Source organism: Sarcophilus harrisii, chromosome 2 (genome assembly GCF_902635505.1).
Source record: "Sarcophilus harrisii chromosome 2, mSarHar1.11, whole genome shotgun sequence".
Taxonomy (NCBI): domain Eukaryota; kingdom Metazoa; phylum Chordata; class Mammalia; order Dasyuromorphia; family Dasyuridae; genus Sarcophilus; species Sarcophilus harrisii.
Window position 1 is genome coordinate 263,957,523 of NC_045427.1, and position 27,767 is coordinate 263,985,289.

The 27,767-nt window shown below is 33.3% G+C and overlaps 1 protein-coding gene across 2 annotated transcripts in view; it reads left to right on the forward strand.

Annotated features, from left to right (window-relative positions):
* Window positions 1-27,767, forward strand: part of SNAP23 (synaptosome associated protein 23) — a 56,258-nt gene that overhangs the window by 20,907 nt on the left and 7,584 nt on the right. For both annotated transcript variants that reach the window (XM_012546695.3, XM_031952163.1), the window contains exons 2-5: window positions 11,687-11,757; window positions 13,063-13,104; window positions 13,664-13,712; window positions 14,418-14,535. In XM_012546695.3, the coding sequence (XP_012402149.1) occupies window positions 11,701-11,757; window positions 13,063-13,104; window positions 13,664-13,712; window positions 14,418-14,535 (266 nt within the window). In that variant the 5' untranslated portion in view covers window positions 11,687-11,700. The remainder of the gene's footprint in view (window positions 1-11,686; window positions 11,758-13,062; window positions 13,105-13,663; window positions 13,713-14,417; window positions 14,536-27,767) is intronic.

Here is a 27,767-nt window from a genome sequence, read left to right on the forward strand (position 1 = left end):
ACCTGCGTTCATATTCCACCTCAGATGCTTACAAGCTGTGTGATCTTGGGCAAATCATGTTAACCTTTCTGGGCTTCATTTTCTTTATCTGTAAAGTGAGGAAGTTGGATTAGATGGTTTCTGATGTCCCTTCTTTTCCTGTGATCTTATGATGCTATAATAGCCTCTTCCTGTATTTCTCATAACTTTCAGATATCAATACCTGTTTTTCTTCTTACTTTCTCTGCCTGTTCTGTTTCAGAACAATGAGCAGACTTAGAGGAAAAATGTTTTCTTTTTTCGACATGTTGAGTTTGATGTGGTTTGTTTTTTTCTTAAAAATTTTTTTAAAAATAATATTTTATTTTTAAAAATACATGTAAAAATATTTTTCCAATTACATACACAGATAGTTTTTAACATTTACCTTTACAAAACCTTGTATCCCAATTTTTTCTTCCTCTCTGTCCTCACCTCTCCACTAGACAGTAAGCAATCCAGTATAGGTTAAATATCTGTAATTCATCTAAACATATCCCCACATTTTTCATGCTGCACAAGAAAAAAACAGATCAAAAATGAAAAAAGAAATGAGGAAAAAAATCCCAATAAGCAAATAACCAACCACCACAATAAAAAAAGGTAAAAATACTATGCTTTGATGTAGTCGATCTCCATAGTTCTCTGGATGTGGATGACTCTTTCCATTCCAACTCAGTTGGAATTGCCTTGAATCACTTCATTGTTGAAAAGAGCCATGTCCATCACAGTTGATCATCACATAATGTGAAATTTTGTAAGCAATTGGAGGTAAGAATCTTCTGGAGTTTGGGAAAAAGGTCAATATTGAAACCACAAATTGGGGAGTCATCTGTTAAGAGAGTTGAAGCTTTTTAGTAATGATTTCGATGGAATCTGCTGTTCTGATGATTCTTTAGATACCCCGCTAGAATCCTTATCTCTTGACTTTCCATTTCCTCAATTTCTTAATCATCAACTTTGGATAATGTTCTGTTCTTAGGTTGCCAAACATTCCTAGAGAAAATAATGAAATTAAGATTTCTCCTTTATGGCCTCATTTCAAAAATATATAGAGAATTGACTCTACAAGAAATCAAGCCATTCTCCAATTGATAAATGGTCAAAAGATATGAACAAACAATTTTCAGATGAAAAAATTGAAACTATTTCTAGCCACATGAAAAGATGCTCTAAATCATTATTGATCAGAGAAATGCAAATTAAGGCAAGATTGGCTAGGATGACAGGAAAAGATAATGCTGAATGTTGGAGGGGATATGGGAAAACTGGGACACTGATACATTGTTGCTGGAATTCTGGCTGCATCCAACCATTTTGGAGAGCAATTTGGAACTATGCTCAAAAATCAAACTGTGCATACACTTTGATCCAGCAGTGTTCCTATTGGGATTATATCCCAAAGAGATCTTAAAGGAGGAAAAGGGACCCACATGTGCAAAAATGTTTGTGGCAGCCCTCTTTGTAATAGCTAGAAACTGGAAACTGAGTGGATGCCCATCAATTGGAGAATGGCTGAATAAGTTGTAGTACATGAATGTTATGGAATATTATTGTTCTGTAAGAAATGACCAGCAGGATGATTTCAGAGCGTTCTGGAGAGACATGAACTGATGCTGAGTGAAATGAGCAGAACCAGGAGATCATTATACACTTCAACAATACTATATGATGATCAATTCTGATGGATGTGACTCTCTTCAACAATGAGATGAACCAAATCATAAAATTATAAAGTTAAATCACAGTTATTTTTACCTTGTTTCTAAATCTAATTATTCTTGTGCAGCAAGATAACTGTGTAAATATGTATACATATATTGCATTTAACATATACTTTAAGATATTTAACATGTGTCGGTCTACCTGCCATCTAGGGGAGAGGGTGGGGGGAAGGAAGGGAAAAGTTGGAACAGAAGATTTTGCAAGGGTCAATGCTGAAAAATTACCCATGCATATGTCTTGTAAATAAAAAGATATAATAAAATTCTAAAAAAAAAAAAAAGAAAAGAAAAATTTCTCCTTTATAAATTGAAAATGAATAATGAACTCTCCTTGTTTAGATTTGACTTTATTTGTGTGAGAAGTGTTTTGTAATTATATTCATATAGTTCCTGGGTTTGTCTTGACAGAAGCCCACATATTTTATTTTATCTACAATAATTTTAAGTAGAACTTTCTATCTCTTACTGATAGGCTTTGTCAGTAATATATAGAAATGCTGATACTTTTTTGTGCAGGTTTATTTTGTCCTGCAACTTTGCTAAAACTGTTAATTGTTTCTAGTAGATTTTTGGATGATTTTCCTGGATTCTCTAAGGATATCATCTGCAATTATAATGAACTGTCATTATTGTTCCACATTTTTCCTAGTCTTTCTCTTACTGTCTCATTCCCCAGTGACTATCCTAAACCTTTCCCTTTCTTTTCAAGCTCTAGACTAACATACATTGGCATTTGTATTCCTTTGTCCTCCTCTTCTCTATAGTTCAAAATATCTCAGTATTTCTTATTATCTTGGAAATTCCATTTAAAGTGACTACAAAGTGCATAACATTTCTGGGAGCCAATGTACAGTAATATACTCAGGATTTCAATAAATAAAAATACATAATACTTTTCAGCAATATAAGCTTATTAAATAATTGAAGAGAATATTCATTATTTTAATTCTCACCAAAGTAATGAAAAGTATAGTTTTGTTTAACTGAGAACAAGAATAGGACTAAATTCCTTTGGGATATTTTCTTTTTTCTTTTTCTTTCCAAAACACTATATAGTTCTTCCTGTTTATTTAACTCTATTTTTCTTTTGCTGATTTCTTGACCCCAAAATTTGTGGTTTTACCCAAGATTCTATTCCCATCCCTTTTACATTCTCTCTTTTGAAATGACATTTATTTCCTCAGCTTCAAGATTCAGATCTATATAAATGAATTTTAAGCTGTATCTTCAGCCTTATAATATATATCTCTGTAATAATCTATATTTTAATTTTAGCCCCACATCTCTGATTGCCTACAGTACATTTTTATCTGAATATGCTTTATATAACTGAAGTTCAGCCTTTTAAAATAAAACTCCAAAGCTTGTTTATTTTCTCCAAACCTGTTTCTTCTTTTGATTTTACTTATTGTGCTAGTATGGAATGATCCAGATCCTGGGAAGTTTGAATTACTTCATCCCCAAGTGTACTGGTCTGAAATCCAGGTGTGGACTCTGGGAGAGGGTTGCATAATGATGCTCTATTAAGAGGAAGGCCTTTAAGGTCTTATGGAACCTCCTTGGGGATTGCTTGTACTTGGGAGCCACTGAATATAAATTCTCAAACCCTGACTGGTCCTTTGCTTTGTATTTGTACATTCCTAAACATTTCATTGTTTTTGTCAATGATATCATGCATAAGCCAGACTACTATATCTGAAACCTTGATATGATCTTTGATCTTTCTCTCTTCCCCACATTTTATATAGTCAGTTCTCAAGTACTGTCATTTCTAAGTAAATTCTCTGTTGTGGCTGCTACCTTTTTCCTGCTTATATTAGCCAAGTACAGGCCTTCATTTTCACCTGCCTGGACTGTCTGCTGAGCCTCTTTTTCTGAATCTCTTCCATTCTTTACATAATGCCAAATATAATCTTCTTTATGCACAGCTCTAGTCTTCATAGCAGAAACTATGCCATAGCTAATTTAATATCTCCTCTTCAGTGCCTATCAGTATTCTAAATGTAGTAGATACATAAATGTTTGTTAAATTGAAGAGGAAACAATCACTCCCTAATTGATATCCTATCTCACTCCCAACAGAAACTATTCTACCCTTATCTTCTCTTTTTAAGCCTCCCACCCTTTCAACTAAGGATTTCATCTTTTACTTTATTGGGAAAAGTAAAGCTTATTAATTCACCTTGAATTGTTTTTCCCTCTTTTTCTTAGTCTTGAAACCCCATTTGACATTATTTCCTACTTTTTCCTCTTTTTTTTTTTTTTTTTTTTTTCCATTTCTGAAAATGAGGTGGTCAACACCAACTCTTACATGTGTCTCTCATATTGTCCCTTCTTGGCATCCTCAGCATATTTTCCCTGTCCTTTCCACTATTCTGATTTTTTTCTGTCTGTCTTTCTCATATTTTTCTACAATCTGCTATATTTGCACATTGATTTTCCTCCCTATGCCCGAATATAACCTGTTTTCATGACTTAGAATGTCCTTTCTTCCTTCCATATACCCTTTATCATATCTCTTTAATCTCTAATATTCAGTTTCTTTGTATCCATTGAATCCCTTCTTACTGCCTTCAAACATATTTGTCTTTTCCTTCCTCATAAATCCCTATTCCCCCCCCCCCAAAAAAAAAAAAAACCTAAACAAACAACCAATCTTTCCTGGATTCTGTCAGTTTCTTAGGCAGTCATCCTATATTTCTCTTTCTTTTCTCAGACAAACTTTTAGAAAAAGTCATTCCATTTGTTATCCTCTACTCAACCATTTGAAATCTAGCTTTAGACTTCATTATTCAACTGAAACTTCTACCAGGGTTACCAGTGCTCTTCTGATCATAAGATCTGATGATCTTTTAAAAATACTTATGCTTCTTGATTTCTTTGTTATATTTGACACTGTCGACTACCCTCTTCTAGAACTAGGATATTCTTTCCTTGTAAAAGTTTTTATGATACTAATCTTCAGGTTCTCCCCCCACTTCTTTGAATTGCTCCTTCTCAGATTCCTTTGGTGACTCATCATCCAGTAATAACAAAAATTTGATATTTGCATAGCCACTGTGCTAATTTTGATATTTGATATCTAATTTGATGCTAATTTGATATTTGCCTGCCACTGTGCTAAAGTGCTTTGTACTATTACTCTCATTTGATATTCACAACAGACCTTGTGGAATTGGTGCTCTTGTTATCACTCCCATTTTACAGGTGAGGAAATTGAAGCAAACTAATTAAGTCACTTGCCCAGGGTCATGTAGCTAGTGTCTGAGACTAGATTTAAAGCCAAGTTTTCCTGATTTCAGGCCCAACCTTCTATCCTCTCTAGTCACTCTGCCTCCTAAATGCTTCATCCCACATCATAGAAGCTGCTAACTGGGTGTGCCTTAAGTCTCTATCCTGGGCCCTCTTTTTTCTTTATATGCTCTCTTGATGACCTCATTTATTCTTTGGATTCCATTATTATTTCAGTGCATATCATCAACTTACTAGATGATCTATTTATTCAGATCTATTTACCCAGCTGTAGTTTTTCTCCTGAGCTTGAGTTTCATGTTCCACCATTTTTCTACTCTTCAAAGTTCTAAACCTCAGCATTAGTCTTGATTCCTCATTCTCTGCTATGTCTTTCCATTTCTACCTCTCCCTTCTGACCCTTTTCTCCTTTGATCTCCACTTTAGTTAAGATCCTCATGGCCTCTTAGGCTCTTTCAATAGCCTTTTAATTGCCTTGTTTCTCCCAATTGCAGTCTGTCCTCCACCTAGTTGCCAGAATAGTTTTCTTCAAGTTCAGATTTGACTTTTGTTAGTCTTCTGCTCAGGAACTCTGTAGTTGCTTCTAGGATCGATGTAAATACCCCAGTTAGGCTTTTTTTTTTTTTTTTTTTTTTTAAAGATCTTAACATTCTGGACCAGTCCTATTTGTCCGTCCTTAATACACATTATTCTACATCTTCTATAGTTCAGGAAGACTGGCTTTCCTGATCCTCACAAATGACACTTTATCTCCTGTCTCTGTGCCTGGAGTGCTCTCCCTCTTCACCCCTATCTCTAAGATTCCCTGATTTCCTTTAAGACTCAGTTCGAGCATTATCTTCTCCACGTCACCTTTCTTGGTCTTTCTAGCTGCTAGTACTTTTCAACTACCATGTGTATGTGTTTTGTATATGCAAATGTTTCTCTTGTTAGAATGTAAGTTCCTTGAAGACAGACAGGGCTTGTTTTATGTTTATTTGTATCTCCTGGCATATTTCCTGGCACATAAGATTTAATAAATAATATCATTTAATAAATGTTTGTTGATTGATTGTATCCATTCTTTGTATGTTTTGTCTATGGTACTTCTCTTTTTTAAAAAAAATTAATTTTATTTTATTTTTTTTTGTAATAGCTTTTTATTTTCAAAATACATGTTTTCATAAAGTAACTTCTTAGTAGTTAGATGTGGTACTAAATCTATTTGGTGGCATAATTTTTATAACATTGATACAACCTAGTGATAACCAATGAGTATTTCTCTAATAACTTAATAAAATCTATATTTCTGAAAAGTTTGTAGTTGTATTTGTTTTGTTTGTCTGTGTATTATTTCCCAAACGTTTTCTACATTTTGTATCCATGATGTGTGGAATTTCTTCTTTTATCTCTACCCGATTAGATTTTTTAGCAATGTACAAAAAGGCTGATGGGTGTTCTTTTGAACTGCTTGTATCCTGCAACAGGTTTCCTGCTATGAGGTTTTATGGAGAGCAAATATACATAATTTTCCTTCCTCTTTTCCTCACCATCTTTGTCTTTCTTTTTATATTATTATTATAGCTTTTTATATACAAAACATATGTATGGGTAGTTTTTCAACATTAATCCTTGCCAAAACTTCTGTTTCAATTTTTCCGCTCCTTCCCCCCATCCCCTCCTCTAGATGGCAGGGAGTCCCATATATGTTAAATATGTTAAAGTATATGTTAAATACTATATATATATATTTATACAATTATCTTGTTGCATAAGAAAGATTGGATTTAGAAAGAAGATAAAAATAACCTGAGAAGAAAAAAACAAAAATGCAAGCAAACAATAACAGAAAGAGTGGAAATGTTATGTTGTGGACTATACTCATTTCCCAGTGTTCTTTCTCTGGGTGTAGCTGGTTCTGTTCATTACAGATCATTTGGAACTGATTTGGATCCTCTCATTGTTGAGGAGAGCCATGTCCATCAAAATTGATCATCATGTAGTATTGTTGTTGAAGCCTCACTGTTATGGGCTAGAACTCTGAACTTGAAACAAAGGACTCTTAGAAGGTACTAAGTCAGTGGAATTGATAGAGACAATTTAATTTAGCATGTTTCATTATGATTGATTTAATCCTACAAGGAGATGTTATGGGACAGAACTTAAAACAAGGTACTAAGTGTAATTGAGGAGACAGTGGTTAAATCTAGTTTAGCACTGATTTAATCCTACAACAAATAATGGTTTCCTAGTGATGTAATGATTGGTTTGTATTCAGTGTGGGGCATATAATCTAGAACCTCTCAGGGCTGGAGAGGACAGGCTCACTAGAAGCTCTTGGAGGCTGAGACACACATTCATTCCATCTTCTACCTTTGTTGTGGCTGGAGGCTGAAGTACAAACCCTTGGAAGTCGGGGAGATTCAGAAGCCAGAGAAGGCAGGCCAGAAGCTCAAGTTCTTGGAATCAAGGAGAGATAGATAGGCTCCAGAAAAATTAGCCGAGCCCCAAGTGAAGGATACAAGGCTTTGAAGGAGACAATAAAGGATTTAGACTTTAACCCCTGGCTACTAATTTAAATTTAATCTTGTAGATAAGTTCTAAATATTTTTCGAGTTACAGAAATTAACATTGTGGCAATCAGTATACCAAATTAACATCACAACTATCCATTGCTCCTATCTTAATTTTGCTTTTTTTCTTTTCTTTATGCTTCTGTTCCTTAAATCATTTAAGAACACATGATTCCATTTTGAATAGATATTACTTCCTTAGGAAAATCTGACAAAGCAGTAATAAAAAGAAGAAAGAAAAAATGTTGTTAATAAATTTTACAACTTCTTTAAAAAGCATATAAAATGTTACTTATTGTATAGCAGCTTCATATTTCAAAGAATCTCGGATCTCATTTTTATGGGTACTTACATGGGCACTTCCTTTATACAGCTCAGCATTTCTCTGTGCCTCATTATCTTATGAGATTGATGACTATGCCTTAAAATCACAGATTTTAATCTGATGGCACTCAGAATTCATCTAGTTCAAGTCCTTTCATTAAATTCCAGAGTGATGAGAATCTTATCTAAGGTCACATACCTGGTAAGTGCGTGGTTCCTCTGATCTCACACTTTTTTTTTTTTTTTTTTTTTTGTATCATCCCAGTCCTGTCATAATCTGCCATAGAAGGATCTATTCCAAATATCGGTTAGATTCCTATTTCACAAACACCATTATAATGCCTGGGTTTTCTATCTGTAAAGCCATCTTGTTCTTGCTGTCTTACTAACTAGTTAATGTTTGTTGATTTAGACCACATTTTTGCTTTTTTATTCCTCTTTTTCTTAGATTTTTAAAAAAAGTTGGTTCCATTTTTTTTTTCTGTTCCATATTTAAGGGAACCAGAATTGTTCAACAAATATCTTAACAGCCAAAGATAAATTTGAGAAAAGAGTGAAGCTACATGCCCTTTGCATCATCTTATTTTTGGTATTTTTCCCTTTTATTCAGTCATTTGACTTGGGTCATTTCCTCTTAAAAAATGGAAATGAGAAGTGAGTCCTAGAATAGCCAAACAACTCAGAGTACCCTGATGTCCCTTATAACTCTACATCTATTATCTTACATATGTGGTAGATGGGAAGGCTCTCCTTTAATATTTCCTTGAAAAAATTAATTCCTTATAGAGGCAAATTCCTTCTTAATATAAATGGAGACCTTTGGCATGAAGTACTTATGATATACAATTCTACTAAGTATTACAGTCCTGGAGGCTGAGCACATCAGGTGTTATTCTCTTATTAATCTCTTTCTTCTTGTCTCCTATCTTCTCCTCTTTTCAGCTCTTTTGATTTAGATTTGTGTTAATAAAAACCAACATATATATATATAGTACTTCTTTTGATCCTTACAATAACTCTGGGAGAGAGGTGGGTATTGATTTTACAGATGAAACAAGCGGAAATTAAATGACTTGCTTAGGGTGACATAGCTATTAAGTGTATGGGGCAGGATTTGAACTTAGATCTTTTTGACCCCAGGCCTGGCACTCTGCCTCAGCCTTTGCAAGACAGGAAAATATATTCTCAGTCTTTGTTAGATACATTTCATCTCTAGTCTCTCCATCCCTAACTAGGAGTTATTCCTGTATTTTAAATTCTGGTTCAAAAATCCAAGTTCCGTTCTCAAACCTGTCTTTTTTTTTTTTTTTTTTGTCATCAGCATTCATTTTAATGGCATTTAATTTTTTCTTCAAGTATTATATAATTTTTAAATAGTATTTTCTAATTATAAGTAAAGACAAATTTCAACTTTCATTTAAAAATTTGAATTTCAAATTTTCTCCCTCACTTCCCTCCTCCCCAAGACAGCAATCTCATATAGGTTATATGTGTACAATCATGAAAAGCATACTTTTATATTAGTCTTGTTGTGAAAGAAGAAACAGACCAAAAGAAAAGAAAAACCACCAAAAACCTCAAAGAAAGTGAAAATAGTATGCTTTGATCAGCATTTAAACTCCATTAGTTCTTTCTCTTGTGAATAGCAGTTTCCCTCTTGAGACTTTTGGAATTGTCTTAGGTCATTATATTGTTGAGACTAGCTAAATCATTCATAGTTCATCACCGTACAATGTTACTGTTATTGCCTACAATGTTCTCCTTGTTCTGCTTACTTCACTTTGCATCAGTTCATGTATGTCAGACACTGTCTTACTAACCAGTTCATTAGCTCATCTAATTTTTGCAGTATGAAATTATTCAACCATATCAGGAAATAAGGGTTTGGACAGAGAAAGAGTTTCAGTCCAGAAATGTATTTACTAAGTACCTACTCTACAAAAGCCTTTTAAAAGTTGTTTTTAGTTTTATCTTCCTCTTTACCTTTAGGTCAGAACTGGTGATATTCATCAAAATCCTTCTGATCACTTGAGAAAATAAAAAAATGAGGTCCTTCCTCAGGAATCTGCCCATAAGCTCCCCCTGTACCTCACAGATATTTTTTCTCAAGCATATAGCTCTTGAGATCAAGCTTCCTTATATTTTTTGAACCCTCTTTAGCCGAATATTGCATGTACATAGTTCCTAATGTTGATTTCTAGACAAATCTGAAAAACTTCTAAAGTGACTGAGATCGGATTTGTTCCTTTTTTTTAAGTTAGTGCTTCAGATCAGGCTACAGATTTAGCACAATAATGTTTGAATTTGGAATTTGAATTGTAGAAGTGGACATGCTCAAAAGGCCACTGAAATCTTTCCTGAAATCTGATCATTTCTTATAGAACAATAATATTTCATTACATTCATATACCATACCTTATTCAGCCATTCTCCAGCTGATGAGTATCCATTCAGTTTCTAATTCCTTACCATTCCAAATTGCTGCTACAAACATTTTTGCACACATGGATCCTTTCCCCTCTTTTTTTCCTGAGGAAGTTGGGGTTAAGTGACTTGCCCAAGGTCACACAGCTAGAAAATGTTAAGTATCTGAAGCTAGATTTGAACTCTGGTCTTCCTGATTTCAAGTCTAGTGCTCTATCCACTGCGCCTTTAACATTCTTGTTGCTGCCCCTTTAACATTTTTTTTTTTTAATAGTAACTTTTTATTGACAGAATCCATGCCTGGGTAATTTTTTTTTTACAACATTATCCCTTGCACTCACTTCTGTTCCGATTTTTCCCTCCCACCCTCCACCCCCTCCCCTAGATGGCAAGCAGTCCTATATATGTTGAATATGTCCTAGTATATCCTAGATACAATGTATGTGTGCAGATCCAAACAGTTTTCTTGTTGCATAGGGAGAATTGGATTCAGAAGGTAGAAGTAACCCGGGAAGAAAAACAAAAATTAACATTCTTTTTAAAGAGAATTTTGAGTTTCCTATTCCTTCATTTCCTCTTTCCTTCAGAAGGTAACTAATTTGATATAGATTATAGATGTACAGGCATGCAAAATAGCAGTACAATTTTCTAAGTGATTTAGCCAAGGCAGAGTAATTAGTATGTAACAGAGGTAAGACTTAAACAGACCTTCCTTTTTTTTTAAGTTAGTGCTTCAGATCAGGCTACAGATTTAGCACAATAATGTTTGAATTTGGAATTTGAATTGTAGAAGTGGGCATACTCAAAAGGCCCCTGAAATCCATTCTAACCTTGCCCCTCAATTCATAAAACTTCCTTTGGACTGAAGAATTTATTATAAACAAAATGATTTTTTTAAAAAATCAAATTAATGGGAGAGATCTTTTCATTCTAATTACATATAAAAACAATTTTTAACATTTAAAAAAATTTTGAGTTTCAAATTCTCTCCTCTCCTTGAGAAGGCAAGCAATTTGATATAGGTCATACAAGTACAGCCATGCAGAATATTTACATATTAGTCATGTTGTAAAAGAAAACAGACAAAATGTATCCCAAGAAAAATAATGTATTAAAAAAAAATATGCTTCAATCTTCATTCACACTTCATCAGTTCTTTTTTTCTTGGAGGTAGAGAACATTTTTCTTCATGTGTCCTTCAGAATTGTATTGGTGCGAATAGCTAAATCCTTCACAATTGATCATTATACAATCCTGGTTCTACTCACTTCACCTTTGCATCAGTTCATGTAAATTTTGGTGATCTTCCAAGGTGAAAATAATATGCTTTAATTCCTGAAACTTTTTTTTTTTAAACAGAATATCTCAGTAACCGTTTCTTTGTTTATCAAGGATTTTGATTCATTATGGATGATCTGTCAGCAGAAGAAATTCAGCTAAGGGCTCAGCAGGTGACTGATGAGGTAAAACATTTTATTGAAAGTCTTAGTTCATTTCATCTCTCTTATATCTTTATTGTATTTCTGTTCTTGGATCTGAGGTGAAGAAGGATCATTTTAATTGTTTTGACCAACTTTTAGTAAATATTTGTTTATGGATTAGCCTGGGGAATTTATTTGGTATGTTATTATTGCCTTTTCCTCAAAAAAAAAAAAATAATAAAAAAGTTAAAAGAAATTCCAACACAATCTACCCTAAATAAAGCTACTAGAGATAATAGTCACCTAAAATCTGAGTATGGAGCTAAGATGGTCAGAGCTGTGCTAGAAGATTACTTTGGCATCTGTGCGAAGGGATTGGGAAATAATTGAGGCAAGAAGTCCAATTAGGAGGCCATTGTAATAGTTCTGATGGGAGGTATAAAAATCTGATCTAGATTGATGACTGCCTATATGGAAAGATGAGGACTGTTCCTTTTTAATCTTTATATTCCCAGCACCTAATATGGTGCCTTCTACATAGTAGGTAGTTAATAAATTCCTGTTGATTTATTGATTGAGGATTTTGAAAATATATTTAAGATTTATTGGTGATGGAGTACCTAGGACTCTGGTTGGCTATTTAATATTCTTATCAATGACTTGGTTAATGATAGAGATAGTATGTTTACCAAAATTGGAAAATGAGAAAAAAATTTCTTAAAACTGGGAAGGATAGCTAATATACTGCATGACATAATCCAAAACTTTTGTGACAGGTTAGTGCATTGGACTGAATCTAATGAGATAAAATTCAATAGGGAGAAATGTAAAGTGTTGAGATTTTAGTCTCAACACTCAAGTGTTGAGAAAAAGGCCAAAGGATCGGTCTAATCTTTTTGGTTCCAGAGGGCAGATTCAGGAGCAATAAGGGGAACTTGAAAAGAAGCCATTTAGCCTTGATGTTAGAAAAAACTTTAAAAAATTAGTACTGTCCAGAGATAGACTGGGTAGTGAGGTCTTTATCCAGAGACTGGATGACCATTTGTCAGTTATATTATAGTGGGTATTCCTATGGGCTATGAATTAGATAAATGTAGAGATTCATTTTGATTCTCAAATTCTGTCATTCAGTGTTAATCTGAAGTATCTGATGAAAATCAGCTTGCAACTTTAATGACAAATTTTATAATTTTTACGTTGCTTAAGAGGTAGTTGGCAATTATTTTACATACAGTAGAGAATAATATCCTAAAAATGGTAAACATGGATATTTGTTTTTATAAGTTCTGCTTACAATAAAATGTTAGATTAAAGCTTTGTTTTTTGTTTTTGTTTTTTCCCACCTAGTCCCTGGAAAGCACAAGGAGAATCTTGGGTTTAGCCATTGAGGTAAGAGAATATTACTAGGAATGTTCTACTTTTGGGTATCCTATTGAGCACATCATGATGTCACTGTTCTAGGTTACAAAGTTTGTGACCTGTTTAGCATTTGGATCAGTAATGCCCAGAAACTGCTATTGCCTGGATAATGTTATGTTTGACATAAAGTCAATTCTGTCTAATCAAGATTAGGAATTGAGCAAGGAGGGATTGTGTTAAATTTTAGTATTCTGAACAAGTTTACAATACTTTTTGTTTGAAAACTGAAAGTATTTATGTCATCAATGATATGTAATGTCAGCACTTGATTTTTCCTTTTCCATTAGTATAGCATGATAGGGACAATTAATTTAATAAAAGTCTTTGACTTATTTTTCACTCCAGATAGTGACTGCATTGTAAAATACACATCAAAAATCCTGGCTTAATCTGTCTACAATCTTACTTTTCTCTGATTTTGATGTTTTTTCTGTATTTCCTATGGGCTTCTTATTTTATATTTGTGGATATTAGTCCTTTTATTTTAGCTATACTGTAGACTTATTTATTTTTTTTTAATTTCTTTTAGTCTCAAGATGCAGGAATTAAAACCATCACTATGCTGGATGAACAAGGAGGTAAGTTTAGAGTCTTTGGAGGAAGTTCTGAATTTCACTTCGTACATGATCTTTACTGGTTTTGTTGCAATCACAAAACTTTTCATGTGTTTGTGTTTTCAAATATGTATCCTTTAAGAGTGCCCTTTCCCATGTGGGTGGTACTTTTTTCCACCTCAGACCTCTTTAATAGTTTGGATTATTCAGTGTTTGAATTTTCCATTGGAGGTCCAGAAAATATGACTATTGGGCTTAAATTTCATTAGTCACCTAAACAAGATTGGGGAACATCCAAATTGAAATATTACTTGGAGTTCATTGTCATATGGGCCTGGTTCTTAAGGTTCTTGTTTATTCAGAGGTTTGAATCTGCTGACCTAGGAATAATGTTGAGTATCTAGTTTCAAAGTTTCATATGATTCCAAAACTGAACAATATCCTTAAACTCTTCCTGGGTCAACTCAAATTCAGATATTAGGGGCTAGGTGCTTTAAAGTTTGGCACAGTCCAGATTGACTTCATGTCAGACAGTATTTATTTATTGTCTATTTACTCTTTCACTGCCATTATAGATATTTACTATATTAGATTAATTCTTTATTAGATTTGGGATTGTATCATATTATGCTGCCCCATACAGTTATTTTCTGGTTGAAGAGCTTTCTAGAACATTTGTGATAGCTAGTGACTTCCCACAAAATGTAACTTTCAAAAAACTCTTCTTAGAAAAACTGAATCGCATAGAAGAAGGCATGGACCAAATAAACAAAGACATGAGAGAGACAGAGAAAACCCTAACAGAACTCAACAAGTGTTGTGGCCTTTGTGTTTGCCCTTGGAATAGGTGAGTTGATCAGTCAAAGCTTGAAACTCACCATTGTTTCCTAGAGGGTATTATGAGAGGTTTTTTTTTTTTTTCTTTTCTTTTCTCTTCTTTTTTTTTTAGTGGTAGTGATTGTTTTTAATTATTATACAAGTTTTACAAAAAAGATTCCCCTTTCATGCTTTCTTTTCTGGTGAAATGTGTATGTGGTTTTGAGACAAACTTAGGGACTTTGTTGTACATTGTATAAATTTATATTGTTGATCTGTTCAAAAAGATAAATAATAATTTCACATTGAATTTGATGTTCCTTGAAAATCATAATTTTAATCTATTCTGTTTTAAAATAAAAAATGAGTTTTTTTTTTTTTTTTTTTTTTGATCTAGAGAGAAGTGGGTAGAAAAATGTATCTGGCTATAAAAAAAGTGGAATGGAGTTAATATTTTCTTTGTTGAAATTCCTTTTTTTTATATTTTATTTTAAAAAAAACAATAAGAAAGAAGAAAACAGAAAAGGAATATAAAACAAAACAAAAGAGGACATTGTCATGTGCTCAGCAGAACATCAGGGAAGATTCAAAATATACACACACACACACAAACACACAGACTCACTCACATATATGTATGTATCTATACATATAAATACATGAACAGAAGAAATTATATTCATGAGTGTCCATCTTTACTTCCTTGTAATTTATTCTTTTGTTCTCTGCTGTGTACCTTTTTTACTTTATGCTTTTTTTCTGCCTTTCATCTTCCCCACCTTCTCTAAGCCGACTATAGTCCAGAAAAGATATATTTATGTATACATATGTAGATATATACATACATGTATAAATCCCCCCCACACACATATCTTTCCTATCCCTGCTGACTTTGCTTTAATTCTGCTCCTTAACTTGTCTTGCTATTGCTTAACCTTTCCCATCCATGAAGGCATCCCTTGTTTTCTTCCTACACCCTTTGTTTCCCTGTCTGCCAATCCCTCCTCCCTTATTTCTTTATAGACTTTGGTATATATATATATTTGTCATATAGATAAAGATTTTGTATATATATCTATATAGACATTATACACACACACACATCTATATGTACATGTAGGTATGTATGGATACATTTATGCCTTCATGACATATATATATATATATATAGGCACACATGTAAATGTTGCTTATTTAACCCATTCCCAATGTAAGCAGGTTTTCAAAACTATGAGCCCTCCTTCCCCCTTTAATGCTAGTGTATCTATTCTTCCTCTTTATCTCATTTGTATAATATAATTTTGAGCTATCCTATTGTTGATGTCAGTCTTAAATATATGGTACACATTTCCCATATAAAAAAGCAAACAATTTGTCTATGTTAAATTCCTTTTGATCTTTTGAGTTCAGGTTTGGTTGATAGGAAATTCTGAAAATCTGCAAGTTCATTGGACGTCCATTTTTTCTCATTCAATATTATGGGTAATATTGCCAGAGGCCTTGTTTTTTTGATTGCCTATAGTTATGATTCCAGGACCTGTAGTCTTTTATTGTGGCTGCTGATAAGTCCTGTATAATTCTGATTGTAGGTCCATGTATATTTTTCTTGTTTCTTGCACAATTTTCTCTTCGATCTGGGGATTTAAAAATTGTTTTCCAGAAAGGGTCTTGTTGAAGTAATGATTGGTGGATTTTTTCTCTTTCTATCTTCACCTCAAGTTCTATTACTTCAGAACAGTATTCTTGGATTATTTCTTGCATTATTGTGTCAAGGTTCTTTTTTTGGTCACAACTTTCAGGATAGTCTAATTATTTTTATATTTTCTCTTGATCTGTTCTTCAGATCTCGTTTTTTGTATAAGGTGTTTCACATTCTGTTTTCTATTTTTTCATTCTGTTTTGTTATTTCTTGGTCTCTTATAGCTTCATTGGCATCCCCTTGCCCAATTCTAATTTTCAGAGAGTTATTTTCATCTTTGAGACTCTGTTTCCTTTTCTAGTTGGTTAATTTTTTGGGGGGGATGATTTTTATTTATTTATTTATTTTTGTTTTTCCTTAATGTCTCTCATTTGATTTTAAAGTTTTTTTTTTTTTTTTTTTTTTTTTTTCTTTTTGAGTTCCATAAATTCTCTCTGGGCAGGGAGCCATTTAAATGAACTTTTTGGAGTAGAAGATTTTTTTTTTTTTTTTTTAAACTACAGTGCCCTCCTCTGAAGATGAACCCTGGTTTTCCTTGTTCCCATAGTAAGTTTCTATGGTTAGGTTCATTTTTCTTGGCAACACATTTTTAAAAAAACATAATACATGTTACTGTAAGCTCCTCTAATCATGGGGAGAGAGGAGGATGATGTCTCTAGCTTCACTTCAGCTCTATCTTTTGACCTGGAACCTCAAACCAAGAATTCCACCCACCTTCAAGTGCCTGCAGCCAGCAGTGTCACTGTCCTGCTGTGCTTCTGCACTCACAGGTGAGCTGGTTTCTTCTCGCCCAGGGCCAAGTCTCTGCAGCAAAACTAGACCTGGCATTCCTGATTAGTAAGGTTCACTAAATCTTCCCTGACTTAAGACCCCAGACTCCCCGTGCATTTGGGAGATGAAAGTGTCTGTGACTCCTGCTGAGGCTTCAGCCAAACCTAGCTTGTCACAGAGGTCCTCGCTCAGTGTTTCTGAGAAGCTAGCCCAGAGGTGTTTGTACTTCCCACTGCTTAATATCCAGCTTAGGAGCTTTCTGTAGATCTTCTCTGGTTGTACCAGGAAGACCCCTGTTCTGTCCCAAGTCTTCTTGATTTTTCACCAAACTATGTTTGCCCTGAGGCACAAATTTGTTCTTTTTGTGGGGGAAAATTGAAGAACTTGAAATTTACCAACTTCTTGATCTTCCCAGAATCCTCAATATTTCCTTTTGTTAATCATCAATAAGTACCAAATACGAGTACAATACTAGTACAATAAGTACTAAAAGAGGATCTGTGAAGAGTTCTATAAAGAATACCTGCTCGATTACTATTTGTTCATCATAGCAGGAATCGAGAACATGAAGGAGAGATGGCATGATGCATTGGAAACAATAATGGATAAACTCAGAAGACTAAGGTTAAAATTCTGTTCTTGCTAATTAATATCTATGAGAAATTAGGCAAGGCATTTAGGTTTGTAAAATGAGGGAACTGGACTAGATGACTGCTAACTAGATATAATTCAATAATCTCATTTTCAAAAAATTCAGAATATTGATAAACAAAAAAGAGTAGTAAACAATACTGGAAGTAGATATCAGATGTTAAATGGTGTGCTTTATCTAGACTGTAAGTACTAGATAAAAGAAAAAGTGGAATAAAATGGAATCTTCACAAAAGAGTTAGGATTGAAGCTGAGGCAGCAGCTAAAGGATAGATTGGGATGGAGAAAGATTTTTCCTATTAGGTGACTAGACTGTTGCAGTGGCCAAAGATATTTTCAAGTTTTGAGGGGAGTTTTTTCATAAGTGGTTGGTCATTGAAAACAGTAGAAGGTAAATGTTTGAAGGCCGAACTCAATCTCAGAGTAGCACTTAGAATAGAATAGCATTGACAACCATCCATTAATTTACACTATAAAAATGATAAATGACACTAAATTCTTATTATTTAGCTTTCTTCTTACTTTTTTTTAATAACAATCTCTTATTAATGACAGCAGATATTTAAATATTCAGAATAATTGCAAGTTAATTTTGAGCAATCATTTTTATCATTTCCTTCATGAGGAGGAGTTAATCTATTAAATTTTCAATTAAAAGAAGAAACACATTGGCAACTATGACTCTGATAAGTCATAATTAAGCGGTTTTAAAGTTGAATGACTTCATAGTGTTGAAGGTTTAAATTTTTCAAACTTTCACTTAGTTCCTGTAACTGTTCTATTTGTTGTTTATAGCTTCTCTTTCAAAAACTTTTCTGTTTGGGACTCTTTGGCTACCAAAAATAGTAGGGTGTGGAAGAGCCATTTCTGTGTTGTTAGCTTTTCAGATAAAGAAGTTCATGTGACTTATGATTGTAAATTTTACCCCAGAATAGAGGCCCAGATTGTTCAAAGCATGAGGTGAGTATTAAAAGACTGGGAACTTAAAACTCTTTTGTATTTCTTCAGGCTTTCTTAGCCTTCTTAGAAGAAATTCTCATTGGTTTAATGAAATATAATACAAATCCCTTCTATATCTGGCTAATGAGTAGTTATCTAGATTTCACTTGGGAAACCATTACTTCCTAATGCAGGTTTTCTTACTTTTGGATGATTTTAATTATTAGGAATTATATTCCAATTTTAAGATACATTTGGCTTTTGGCACTTTCATGTATTGCTTCTAGACCTGCCTTAAAGTCTGAGTAGAGGATATCTAATCATTTCTCCACGTCAGTGTTTAAATACAGCCATGGTGTCCTTCCTGAGTCTTTTCTCTTCCAGGCTGTATATTGTGGTATGTTCTTAAGGCCCTTCACCATACTGATTGGCCTAATGTTTTTTAAGTTAATCATAACCTTTTATTAGCACTGTTGACTTCTTTAGTTTTCTGTTCCTTAAAACTTACAAATTCTTTTCTGAACTACTGTTTAGCTTGTCTTCCCTATTTTTAAGTTAAGAAGTTGATTTTTAAATGCAGATGTTAAAGTGTTACATTTATCCCTAATAAAATTCAATCCAGTGTTCTAGTTTCTCAAGACTTTTGGATTCTGACTCTATAATTAACTTATTAGTTATTCTTCCCAATTATATGCTGTTTACCAACTAGATAAATATTTTATCTCCACCTGTATATCACTGAGAAAAAGATTAAATTGTCCAAGGCCAAATATTTTGGACATCTTTCGGACTTATTTCCAGATTGCTCCTTAAATTCAGTTAATCATTTCTGAATCCATCTAGCTATACTTGTATTTAGTGATTACCTTTTCATTTTGTCAGAAGGAGAAATTTTTGTCTAAAGCTTTACTGAAATCTGTTAAATTAAAGCTACAATGTTCTCCTGATTTGGTAACCAGTTTGACATTACTTATTCTTAGTGAAACCATGATGATGGTTTCCTTGGGATAATTCCAACCAAAGTATTAAGAGAGAATTGACATTCTCTTTAAAAATTTGTTCTAAAATTTTTCAAAGACCCAAAGTCAAACCCATAGACATATAGTCTGTGGACTCTGTTCTCATCCAAGTTTTCAATAAAACAAAAAATGGAGGATATTTCTTCCTCCAGCCTTGGGATACCTCTCCTATTCTCCACGCGTTTCCAGAGATCATTGAGAGTGGTTCAGCAATCACTTCTGCTTGTTCTTCCAGCAATCTAGAATGTAGTTTATTGGAGCCTGGTTACTTGAACTCACTTACAGCAGCCATACAATGGCTTGTCTCCCTAATTCTCTTGTATATCAACTTCTTGTCAGCAATTTTTGCTCTGTTTTTTTTTTTTTTTTCAGTCTAAAGCCTTATTTCTAATGGCTAAACAAAAGCTCAATAAAAGTTGAGTAGCTTTGCCTCTTCTTCCATATTATTTCATCCATTTGAGCAACAGTTCTTTTTCCAATTGTGATCTTTTAAAAAAGTTTTAATAGTGTTCTATTTTTCCAGTTACATGCAGACAGTTTGAAAATTCACATTTGTACAACCTTGTGTTCCAAATTTTTCTTCCTTTTTCCTTCTTTCCTCTCCAAGACAGCAAGCAATCCAGTATAGGTTAAACTTGTGTAATTATTCTAAACATATTTCCGTATTCATCATGTTGTCTAAGAAAAATGAAATCAAAAGGGGAAAAAAAACATGAGAAAGGAAAAAAAAACCCAAGCAAACAACTAAATAAAAAGGTGAAAATACTATGCTTTAATGTGATTTTTCTATTCCTCAGTTTAACTAAAAAAACCTTTCTAATATTTTTAAGTCTCTTTCAGCAACTTCATCTCATTCAGTTCACTTCAAGCATTTATTAGGCACTGTTCCAGTGCCTAAGTCAAAGACAAAAATAATTTCTTTGCTCTTAAGGAGCTTACTTTCTATTAGGTGAAAATAAGAAGTAAATATCAGATATATAAAAGATAAATAGAAAGGAATTTGAAAATGGGAATACTAAGCTGGGTTTTGGGATTCAACAAAAATCTCTTGTAAGAGTCAATACTTGATCTGAGTTTTGAAAAGACCTAGAGGTTCCATGTAGTAGAAATGAGAAAGAAGGTATAGAAGAGACAGTCTTGGCAGAGATGTAAGGCCAGGAGATGGAATGTTACATATGAGAAACTGCAAATAGAGCATTTTGAAACGTAGAATGCATGAGATGTGGAATATTATGGGATCTGTCTAGAACATAGGTGACAGTCAGATACATAGTACTTTAACTTTCTCGATGAGTTTATATTGTCCAAAGGCTACTGGAAGCTACCAAAGCTCCTTGATTAGGGAAGTGACATGGTATCACTTGTGTTTTAGGAATAACATTTTGGAAGCTGTGTAGAGCCTAGATTAGAGAGTGGAGAGAGCAGAGGTAAGGAAACCAATTAGACTTCTATTTCAACAAGCTAGGTGAAAGATGATGAGTACCTGAATTTGGGTGCTGGCTCTCTAAATGTAAAGAAGTAATCAGAAGTGAAAAACGTAGGGGTAGACTTGAAAAAGACTTGGCATCTGATTGGACAGGGAGAATTAGGGATATAGACCATTCTTCTTATCTTCAACTATGTAGCCCTTTTATTTCTTACTAAAATGAGAACAATTTATTTTATACATGGAAGGATCATTGAAGAAAAAAATGTCCAATGCTTTCTTAGATATTTCTGTTATAGGTATATGGAGGAGATGGTACTCAATGTCCTTTTTTCACTTTATTTTCCTTTTCTAGCACAAGTAGTATGGCTTTCATAGAAATCTAAGAGATATAGAGAATAGCATAGAGCTGAAACACTATCCCTAAGGGAAGATTTTCTCCAACAAGTATAGTATAGTGGAATCAAGACACACCTACTCTGAATAAACAATTGATCCCTGAAGAAAACTTGAGCTCTTTGACAAAGGAAAAACTTACTTATTTTACTACTCATTAAGTCTTTACTTAGTACTGCATTTTCTTTCAGATATTACCTGTTTTTTTATACTCACTTGAGACCTCCAGCCCTAGGTTGCTCCTTGTTCCTATCTCCATATCTTGGTGTTATTTAGAGGTTCTCAAAATCTTCTTAATTTCTCCAATTTTGTACACAAAGAAGTTTTGTATAGCTAACAAATATTTTCACATTAATATGCTAGTATTCCAAGAAAACATTTTCATCATGTTTAATTCTAAGCTCTTCATTTTAGCATGGACCTTGTTGATGCTTGAATACCTCTAAAACGGGATAAACCAGAGGGAGTCTCTCAAAATTATCCCCTAATAAGATAGGTTGAGTGAACTGGAAAATAGTCTGGACAAGTAAAGGATCCAATGGGAATGAATGGCAGTTGTCTTCAAGTATTTCAAGGGAAGTCTGATGGAAGAAGGATCATATTTCTTCTACAAGAGTTTAAAGGGCAGAACTATGGTTATTGAATCGAGGTAGGATGTGAGAGAGGGATTTAGGTTTAATGCAAGGAAACAATTCCTAATAATTTGAACTGTCCAAGAATAGGCTGCCTTGGGAAGGAAGAAATTCCTCTTCAGTAGAGGTCTTCAAGAAAAGACTGGATGTCTGTTGCTGGAATATTTTTTAAGAGGAGGATCCTCATTTTAGATATAAGCTCTACTAGATGACCTTCAGAGGTCCCTCCTGACTCTGAGATTCTATGACATCTGAATGTATGCTACAAGATTTTTTTGTTAGTTGAATTAGTTGAAACCATGTCAGTAGTGGCTTACGAAGGACCATTTGCTAGCACACAAAAATAACTTCAATAAATACATTAATTGAAATTTTGATATTTTTTTTTAAAGAACTACTGGAAGTAATGCCGTTAAAAAAATTTTTTTTGCTCCATTCTCTTCACAGGAAGTGTGTTAAGATCTATATTTTAATTACAGATTCCTTCACATTGGAGAATTGATAGTGTAACTAATAGTAGTTTAAAATAAAGTATACTTAAGATTAAAAGTCCTAAGGTGATTAAATGTTTAATTTATTATATTTAGATTTTACTCCATTACATTAGTTATCTAAGTAGTTATCAACACTATTTATAGTTGGTAGCTTCAGAATCCAGTGTGTTGTTATATGTTTCAGTTAAACATTTGGTAAATAGCTATTCTTCATAGAGAAAATAAAATATTAATATAAGGAACCTCCCATGTGGTGGTCTTTATTTATTTATTTATTTATTTTTTGCTAATGCAGTTGGGGTTAAATGACTTGCCCAGGGTCACACTGCCAGGAAGTGTTAAATGTCTGAGGCCGGATTTGAACTTGGGTTCTCTTGACTTCAGGTCAGCACTCTATCCACTGTACCATCTAGTTGTCACCACATGTAGTCTTCTTAAGAGACAGGACATGTTGATAACTTGAAAAAGAAAAAGCCAGATGACTTCCCATAATTCCTTAAGTGCTTTAACTCTAGTGACTTCCTCTGTTCTTCAACTACACAGTGTTTTTTTTTTTTTTAATTTATTTTTTTTATTTAATAGCCTTTTATTTACAGGTTATATGTATGGGTAACTTTACAGCATTGACAATTGCCAAACCTCTTGTTCCAATTTTTCCTCTCTTACCCCCCACCCCCTCCCCCAGATGGCACAATAACCACTAGATGTTAAATATATTAAATTATAAATTAGATACACAATAAGTATACATGACCAAACCATTATTTTGCTGTACAAATAGAATCAGACTCTGAAATATTGTACAATTAGCTTGTGAAGGAAATAAAAAATGTAGGTGGACAAAAATATAGGGATTGGGAATTCAATGTAATGGTTTTTAGTCATCTCCCAGAGTTCCTTCACTGGGCGTAGCTGGTTCAGTTCATTACTGCTCCATTGGAAATGATTTGGTTGATCTAATTGCTGAGGATGGCCAGGTCCATCAGAACTGGTCATCATATAGTATTGTTGTTGAAGTATATAATGATCTCCTGGTCCTGCTCATTTCACTCAGCATCAGTTCGTAACTACACAGTGTTAAAGTCACATCTAATACCTTCAAAATTATCTATATATAAGATCTGGAACTTTGAGTTATTCTCAAACCACAATTTATTTTCTTTTTTAAACAAATTTTTATTGATATATTTATTTTATATTACTTGGATTTCCTTCTAGGGAATTTTTTTTAGGAGCCATCTTTTAATACACACACACACACACACACACACACACACAAAAGAAAAAGAAAAAGAGAAAGAAGCAAAGAATTAGCAAAATTGATCATTACATTGAAACAGTATCCATTACGTACAGTTAAGGCCACAGGATAACCCCTAGGTCTTCATTTGCAAAGGAAGTAGGGGAATGTATAAAGACTTTATATAGGAATTGATATATTATTTGTTTCTTAATGGGGAGGAAGGTAGATGGGTGGGAAAATATTTGGAACTTAGAATTTTTAAAAATGAATTTTAAAATTAAGTTAACCATTCAAAAAAACTTTATGCAGAATTATAAAACTTAAAACTGCATTAAGACTTTTTGATATTTTATTTTTTAGTAGTATGTTAGGGACTTCTAAATGGCTTAGTGGATAGAGTTGACCCTGGATTAGGAAGACCTGAATTCAAATCTAGCCTCTGACACTTATTAGTTGTAGGATCCTGGAAGTCACTTAACCCTGTTTGCCTCAGTTTTTTCATTTGTAAAAGGAGCTGGAGAAGGGAATGATAAACCACTCCGGTATCTTTGCCAAGAAAACTTCAAATGGGATCATTAAGAGTCAGACACAATTTAAACTACTGATCACATCATTGAAGCATTTTGAACAAAATAACATGGTATATAGTTGAATGAGCAGAATAGAAATTATATGCTATAACTAGGTAGTTCAAAACCATTATGGATTTTCTGAAAACTAAATTATTTGTAAAGCTGAGATGTAATTTTCAAGGCTTGATAAGCAAAATAAATCTTGTTATTTTGCTGTGACATGCTCAGAATTGAAAAGTGGTTATTTTGTGCATATGTTGAACTTTGGTGCTAACTTTCATTTAGAAGCATATCATCAATCAAATGGACTTGAATCTTGAAAAATGAAACATTCTCTATTTACTTTATGATTCTTTTTTTCCTTACTTTTTATTCAGATTCTCCAATGTCAGTTGTTTCTTTAAAATAAGGCTGGAATCTAAATGTGGTTTTAAAAATTCTAACTAAATCAGCTTCTCTTTTGCTATCATTTGCTGTTTCATGTATCTCACTCTTACCTAATCTTTTCCTTTCTAATCTGCTTACTAAAAATGAAGATTTAACACCAGAGGCTGGCTCAGTAATTGAGCAAAGTGAACTTTAGGATGCAGTCTTTGGCGCAGTCTGAGCTGTTAACCTGCTGTTTAAAGGTGATGCTTCATTTGGCTATATTTGCATGTGCATGGATATTGTGAGTGGCTTTTTGTGATGTGTGATAGAAAATACCTCTGTTTAGAATTATGCCCCAAAAGGCACTAAATTGGATATAGCCTTTGACCCAACAGTGCCATTAGTAGTTCCATTGAGATTTAAAAACAAAATAAAACAGGGAAAAGACCTGTGTCTTAAAATATTTATAGTAGCTTTATTTATTGAAGAAAAGATAAGGAAACTAAGAGGGGTATCTGTCAATTGGATAATGGTTGAACAAAATAATACTATGTGAAAACAATGGAATATTATTGTGCCATAAAAAACGAGAAATCTGGGAAAACTTGTCAGAACTGATAAAAATTGAAGTGAATAAAACCAAAGCTATTGATACATGTAGCATTTTGAGAAAGAATAACTCTAAAAGATTTAGCAACTCTGATCAATTCAGTGACTAACAAGGTTTCCAGGAAGGCTAATGATAAAGCCTGCTAAGCACCTCCAAACAGGGAATTGATTAACTCAAGATAGGGAACAAGATACATGATTTAAAATTTTTAAAATTTCATTTTTTCTAATTAGAAGTAGAATCAATTTTTTAAATATTTGTTTTTTTTTTTAAAGCATGCAAAACATATTAGTTATGTTATAAAAGCAAACACAGACTAAAAAAAAAATTCCAAGAAAAATAATAAAGTATGTTTCAGTCTGCATTTAGATTCCAACAGTTCTTTCTCTGGAGGTGGATAGCATTTTTCATTATAAGTCCTTCAGAATGGTAAAAGATGCAGATTTTCTTTGTCCAATGTGGGGACATTTGTTTTTCTTGACTTCGCAATTTTTGGTAACTATTATTTTTATTTGAAATGGAGAAGAATTTTCACTCGGGAGCATGAGAGTATTGATAGCTATCCCCTTTCCCCAAGAAAAAAAGGTAAGATTATTAAATGGGCAAAAGCCGAATAAGAATTCCTGGAAGAGTTAAAGAAAGAGATAAGGGAGGTAGAGGAAAAATGGGGGGATAAAATGATAGTTATGAAAGGAAATTATGGGAAGAGAGTTAACAGCTTGGTTAAAAAAAAGGAAAAAAAGGCACAAAAAATCCTGAAGAAAATATCACCTAAAAACCCAGAATTGGCCCAATGACAAAAGAGCCAAAAAAATTTACTGAAAAGAGCTCCTTAAAAAGCAGAATTTGCTAAATGGAAATAGAGGTTAAAAACTGATTGTAGAATATAGTTATTTAAGAATTTGAATTGGGCAAGTGAAAACTAATGATTCCATGAGACATCAAGAAACAACAAAACAAAGTCAAAAGAATGAAAAATAAAAGAAAATGTAGAATATCTCATCAGAAAACAACTAATCTGAAAAATAGAGAGATAATTTAAGAATTATTGGACCTACCATAAAGCCAAGATCAAAAATGAAAAGTGAAGACATAATATTCCAAGAAATTACGAAGGAAAAGTGCTATAATATCTTAGAATGAAAGGGAAGAATAGAATTTGAAATAGAAATTGAAAGAGTTCACCCATCATCTCCTGAGATACTAAAATGAAAGCTCCCAGGAATATTACAGTCAAATCCTAGAACTTCCATGTCAAGGAAAAAATTATTGGAAGCAGCCTAAAAGAAACCATTAAAATATTGTAGAGTCATAGGATCACACAGGATTTAGCAGCTTACATGTAAAAGAAGTGGAAAACTTGCAATATGATATTCTGGAAGGCAAAAGGGATAGAATTACAACCAAGAATAACCTATCCTACAAGATTTAAAATAAAAGGGTGGGGCAGGATCTAACATGCTTTAACTCGTGCTTCAACTGAGCTAAAAAAGGTGGGAGTAGCAGTCATGATCTTAGATAAAACAAAAGCAAAAATAGACCTAATTAAAAGAGTCAGAGAAATAAAATTTTGCTAAAAGGCACCATAGAAAAAGAAGTAATATCGAAATTTTTACAATAAATTTCTCTGATAAAGGCTACATTTCTCATGTATATAGAAAATCAAGTCGAGTTTATAAAAACAAGAGCTATTCACCCCTTGGTAAAATGGTCAAAGGATATGAATAGGTAATTTTCAGAAAATGAAATCAAAGCTATTTATATAGTCTTATGAAAAAATGCCTTAAATCACTACTGATTAGAAAAATGCAAATTAAACAACTCCTCAATCACCTCACCTATTGGAAATGATTCAGGGGATTGGGAGTGGAGAGGATAGTTCATTAATGAATTGTTAGTGGAGTAGTGAACTGGTTTGACCATTCTGGAGAACACTCAAAGGGCTATAAAGCTGTGCTTACCCTTTGATTCAGCAGTACCACTACTAGGTCAAAGAAGAAGGAAAAGTACATATATATATATATAAAAATATTTGTATCTGCTGATTTTGTGGTAGAAAAGAATTTGAAATTGAGAGGATTTTCATCACTTGGAGAATAGCTGGACAAGTTATGGCATATGATTGGGATGGAATATTGTGTTATAAGTAATATGAGAGAAGTGGTTTTTGAAAAAACATGGCAAGACATATATGAACTGATGCAAAGTGAATTGGGAGGAAAAGTACATCATTGTGCACAGTGACAGCAGTGTTGTAATGATAACTGAAAAACTTGTCTACTGTGATCAATACAATGATCAAAGATAATTTCAAAGGACTGATGATGAAAAAAGGCTATCCACTTCCTGAAAGAGAACTGATGAACTCAGTGCAAATTGAAGTATAATTTTCTCACTTTTTTTTTTTTGCAATATGAATAATATTGCAATAATATTTGTGAT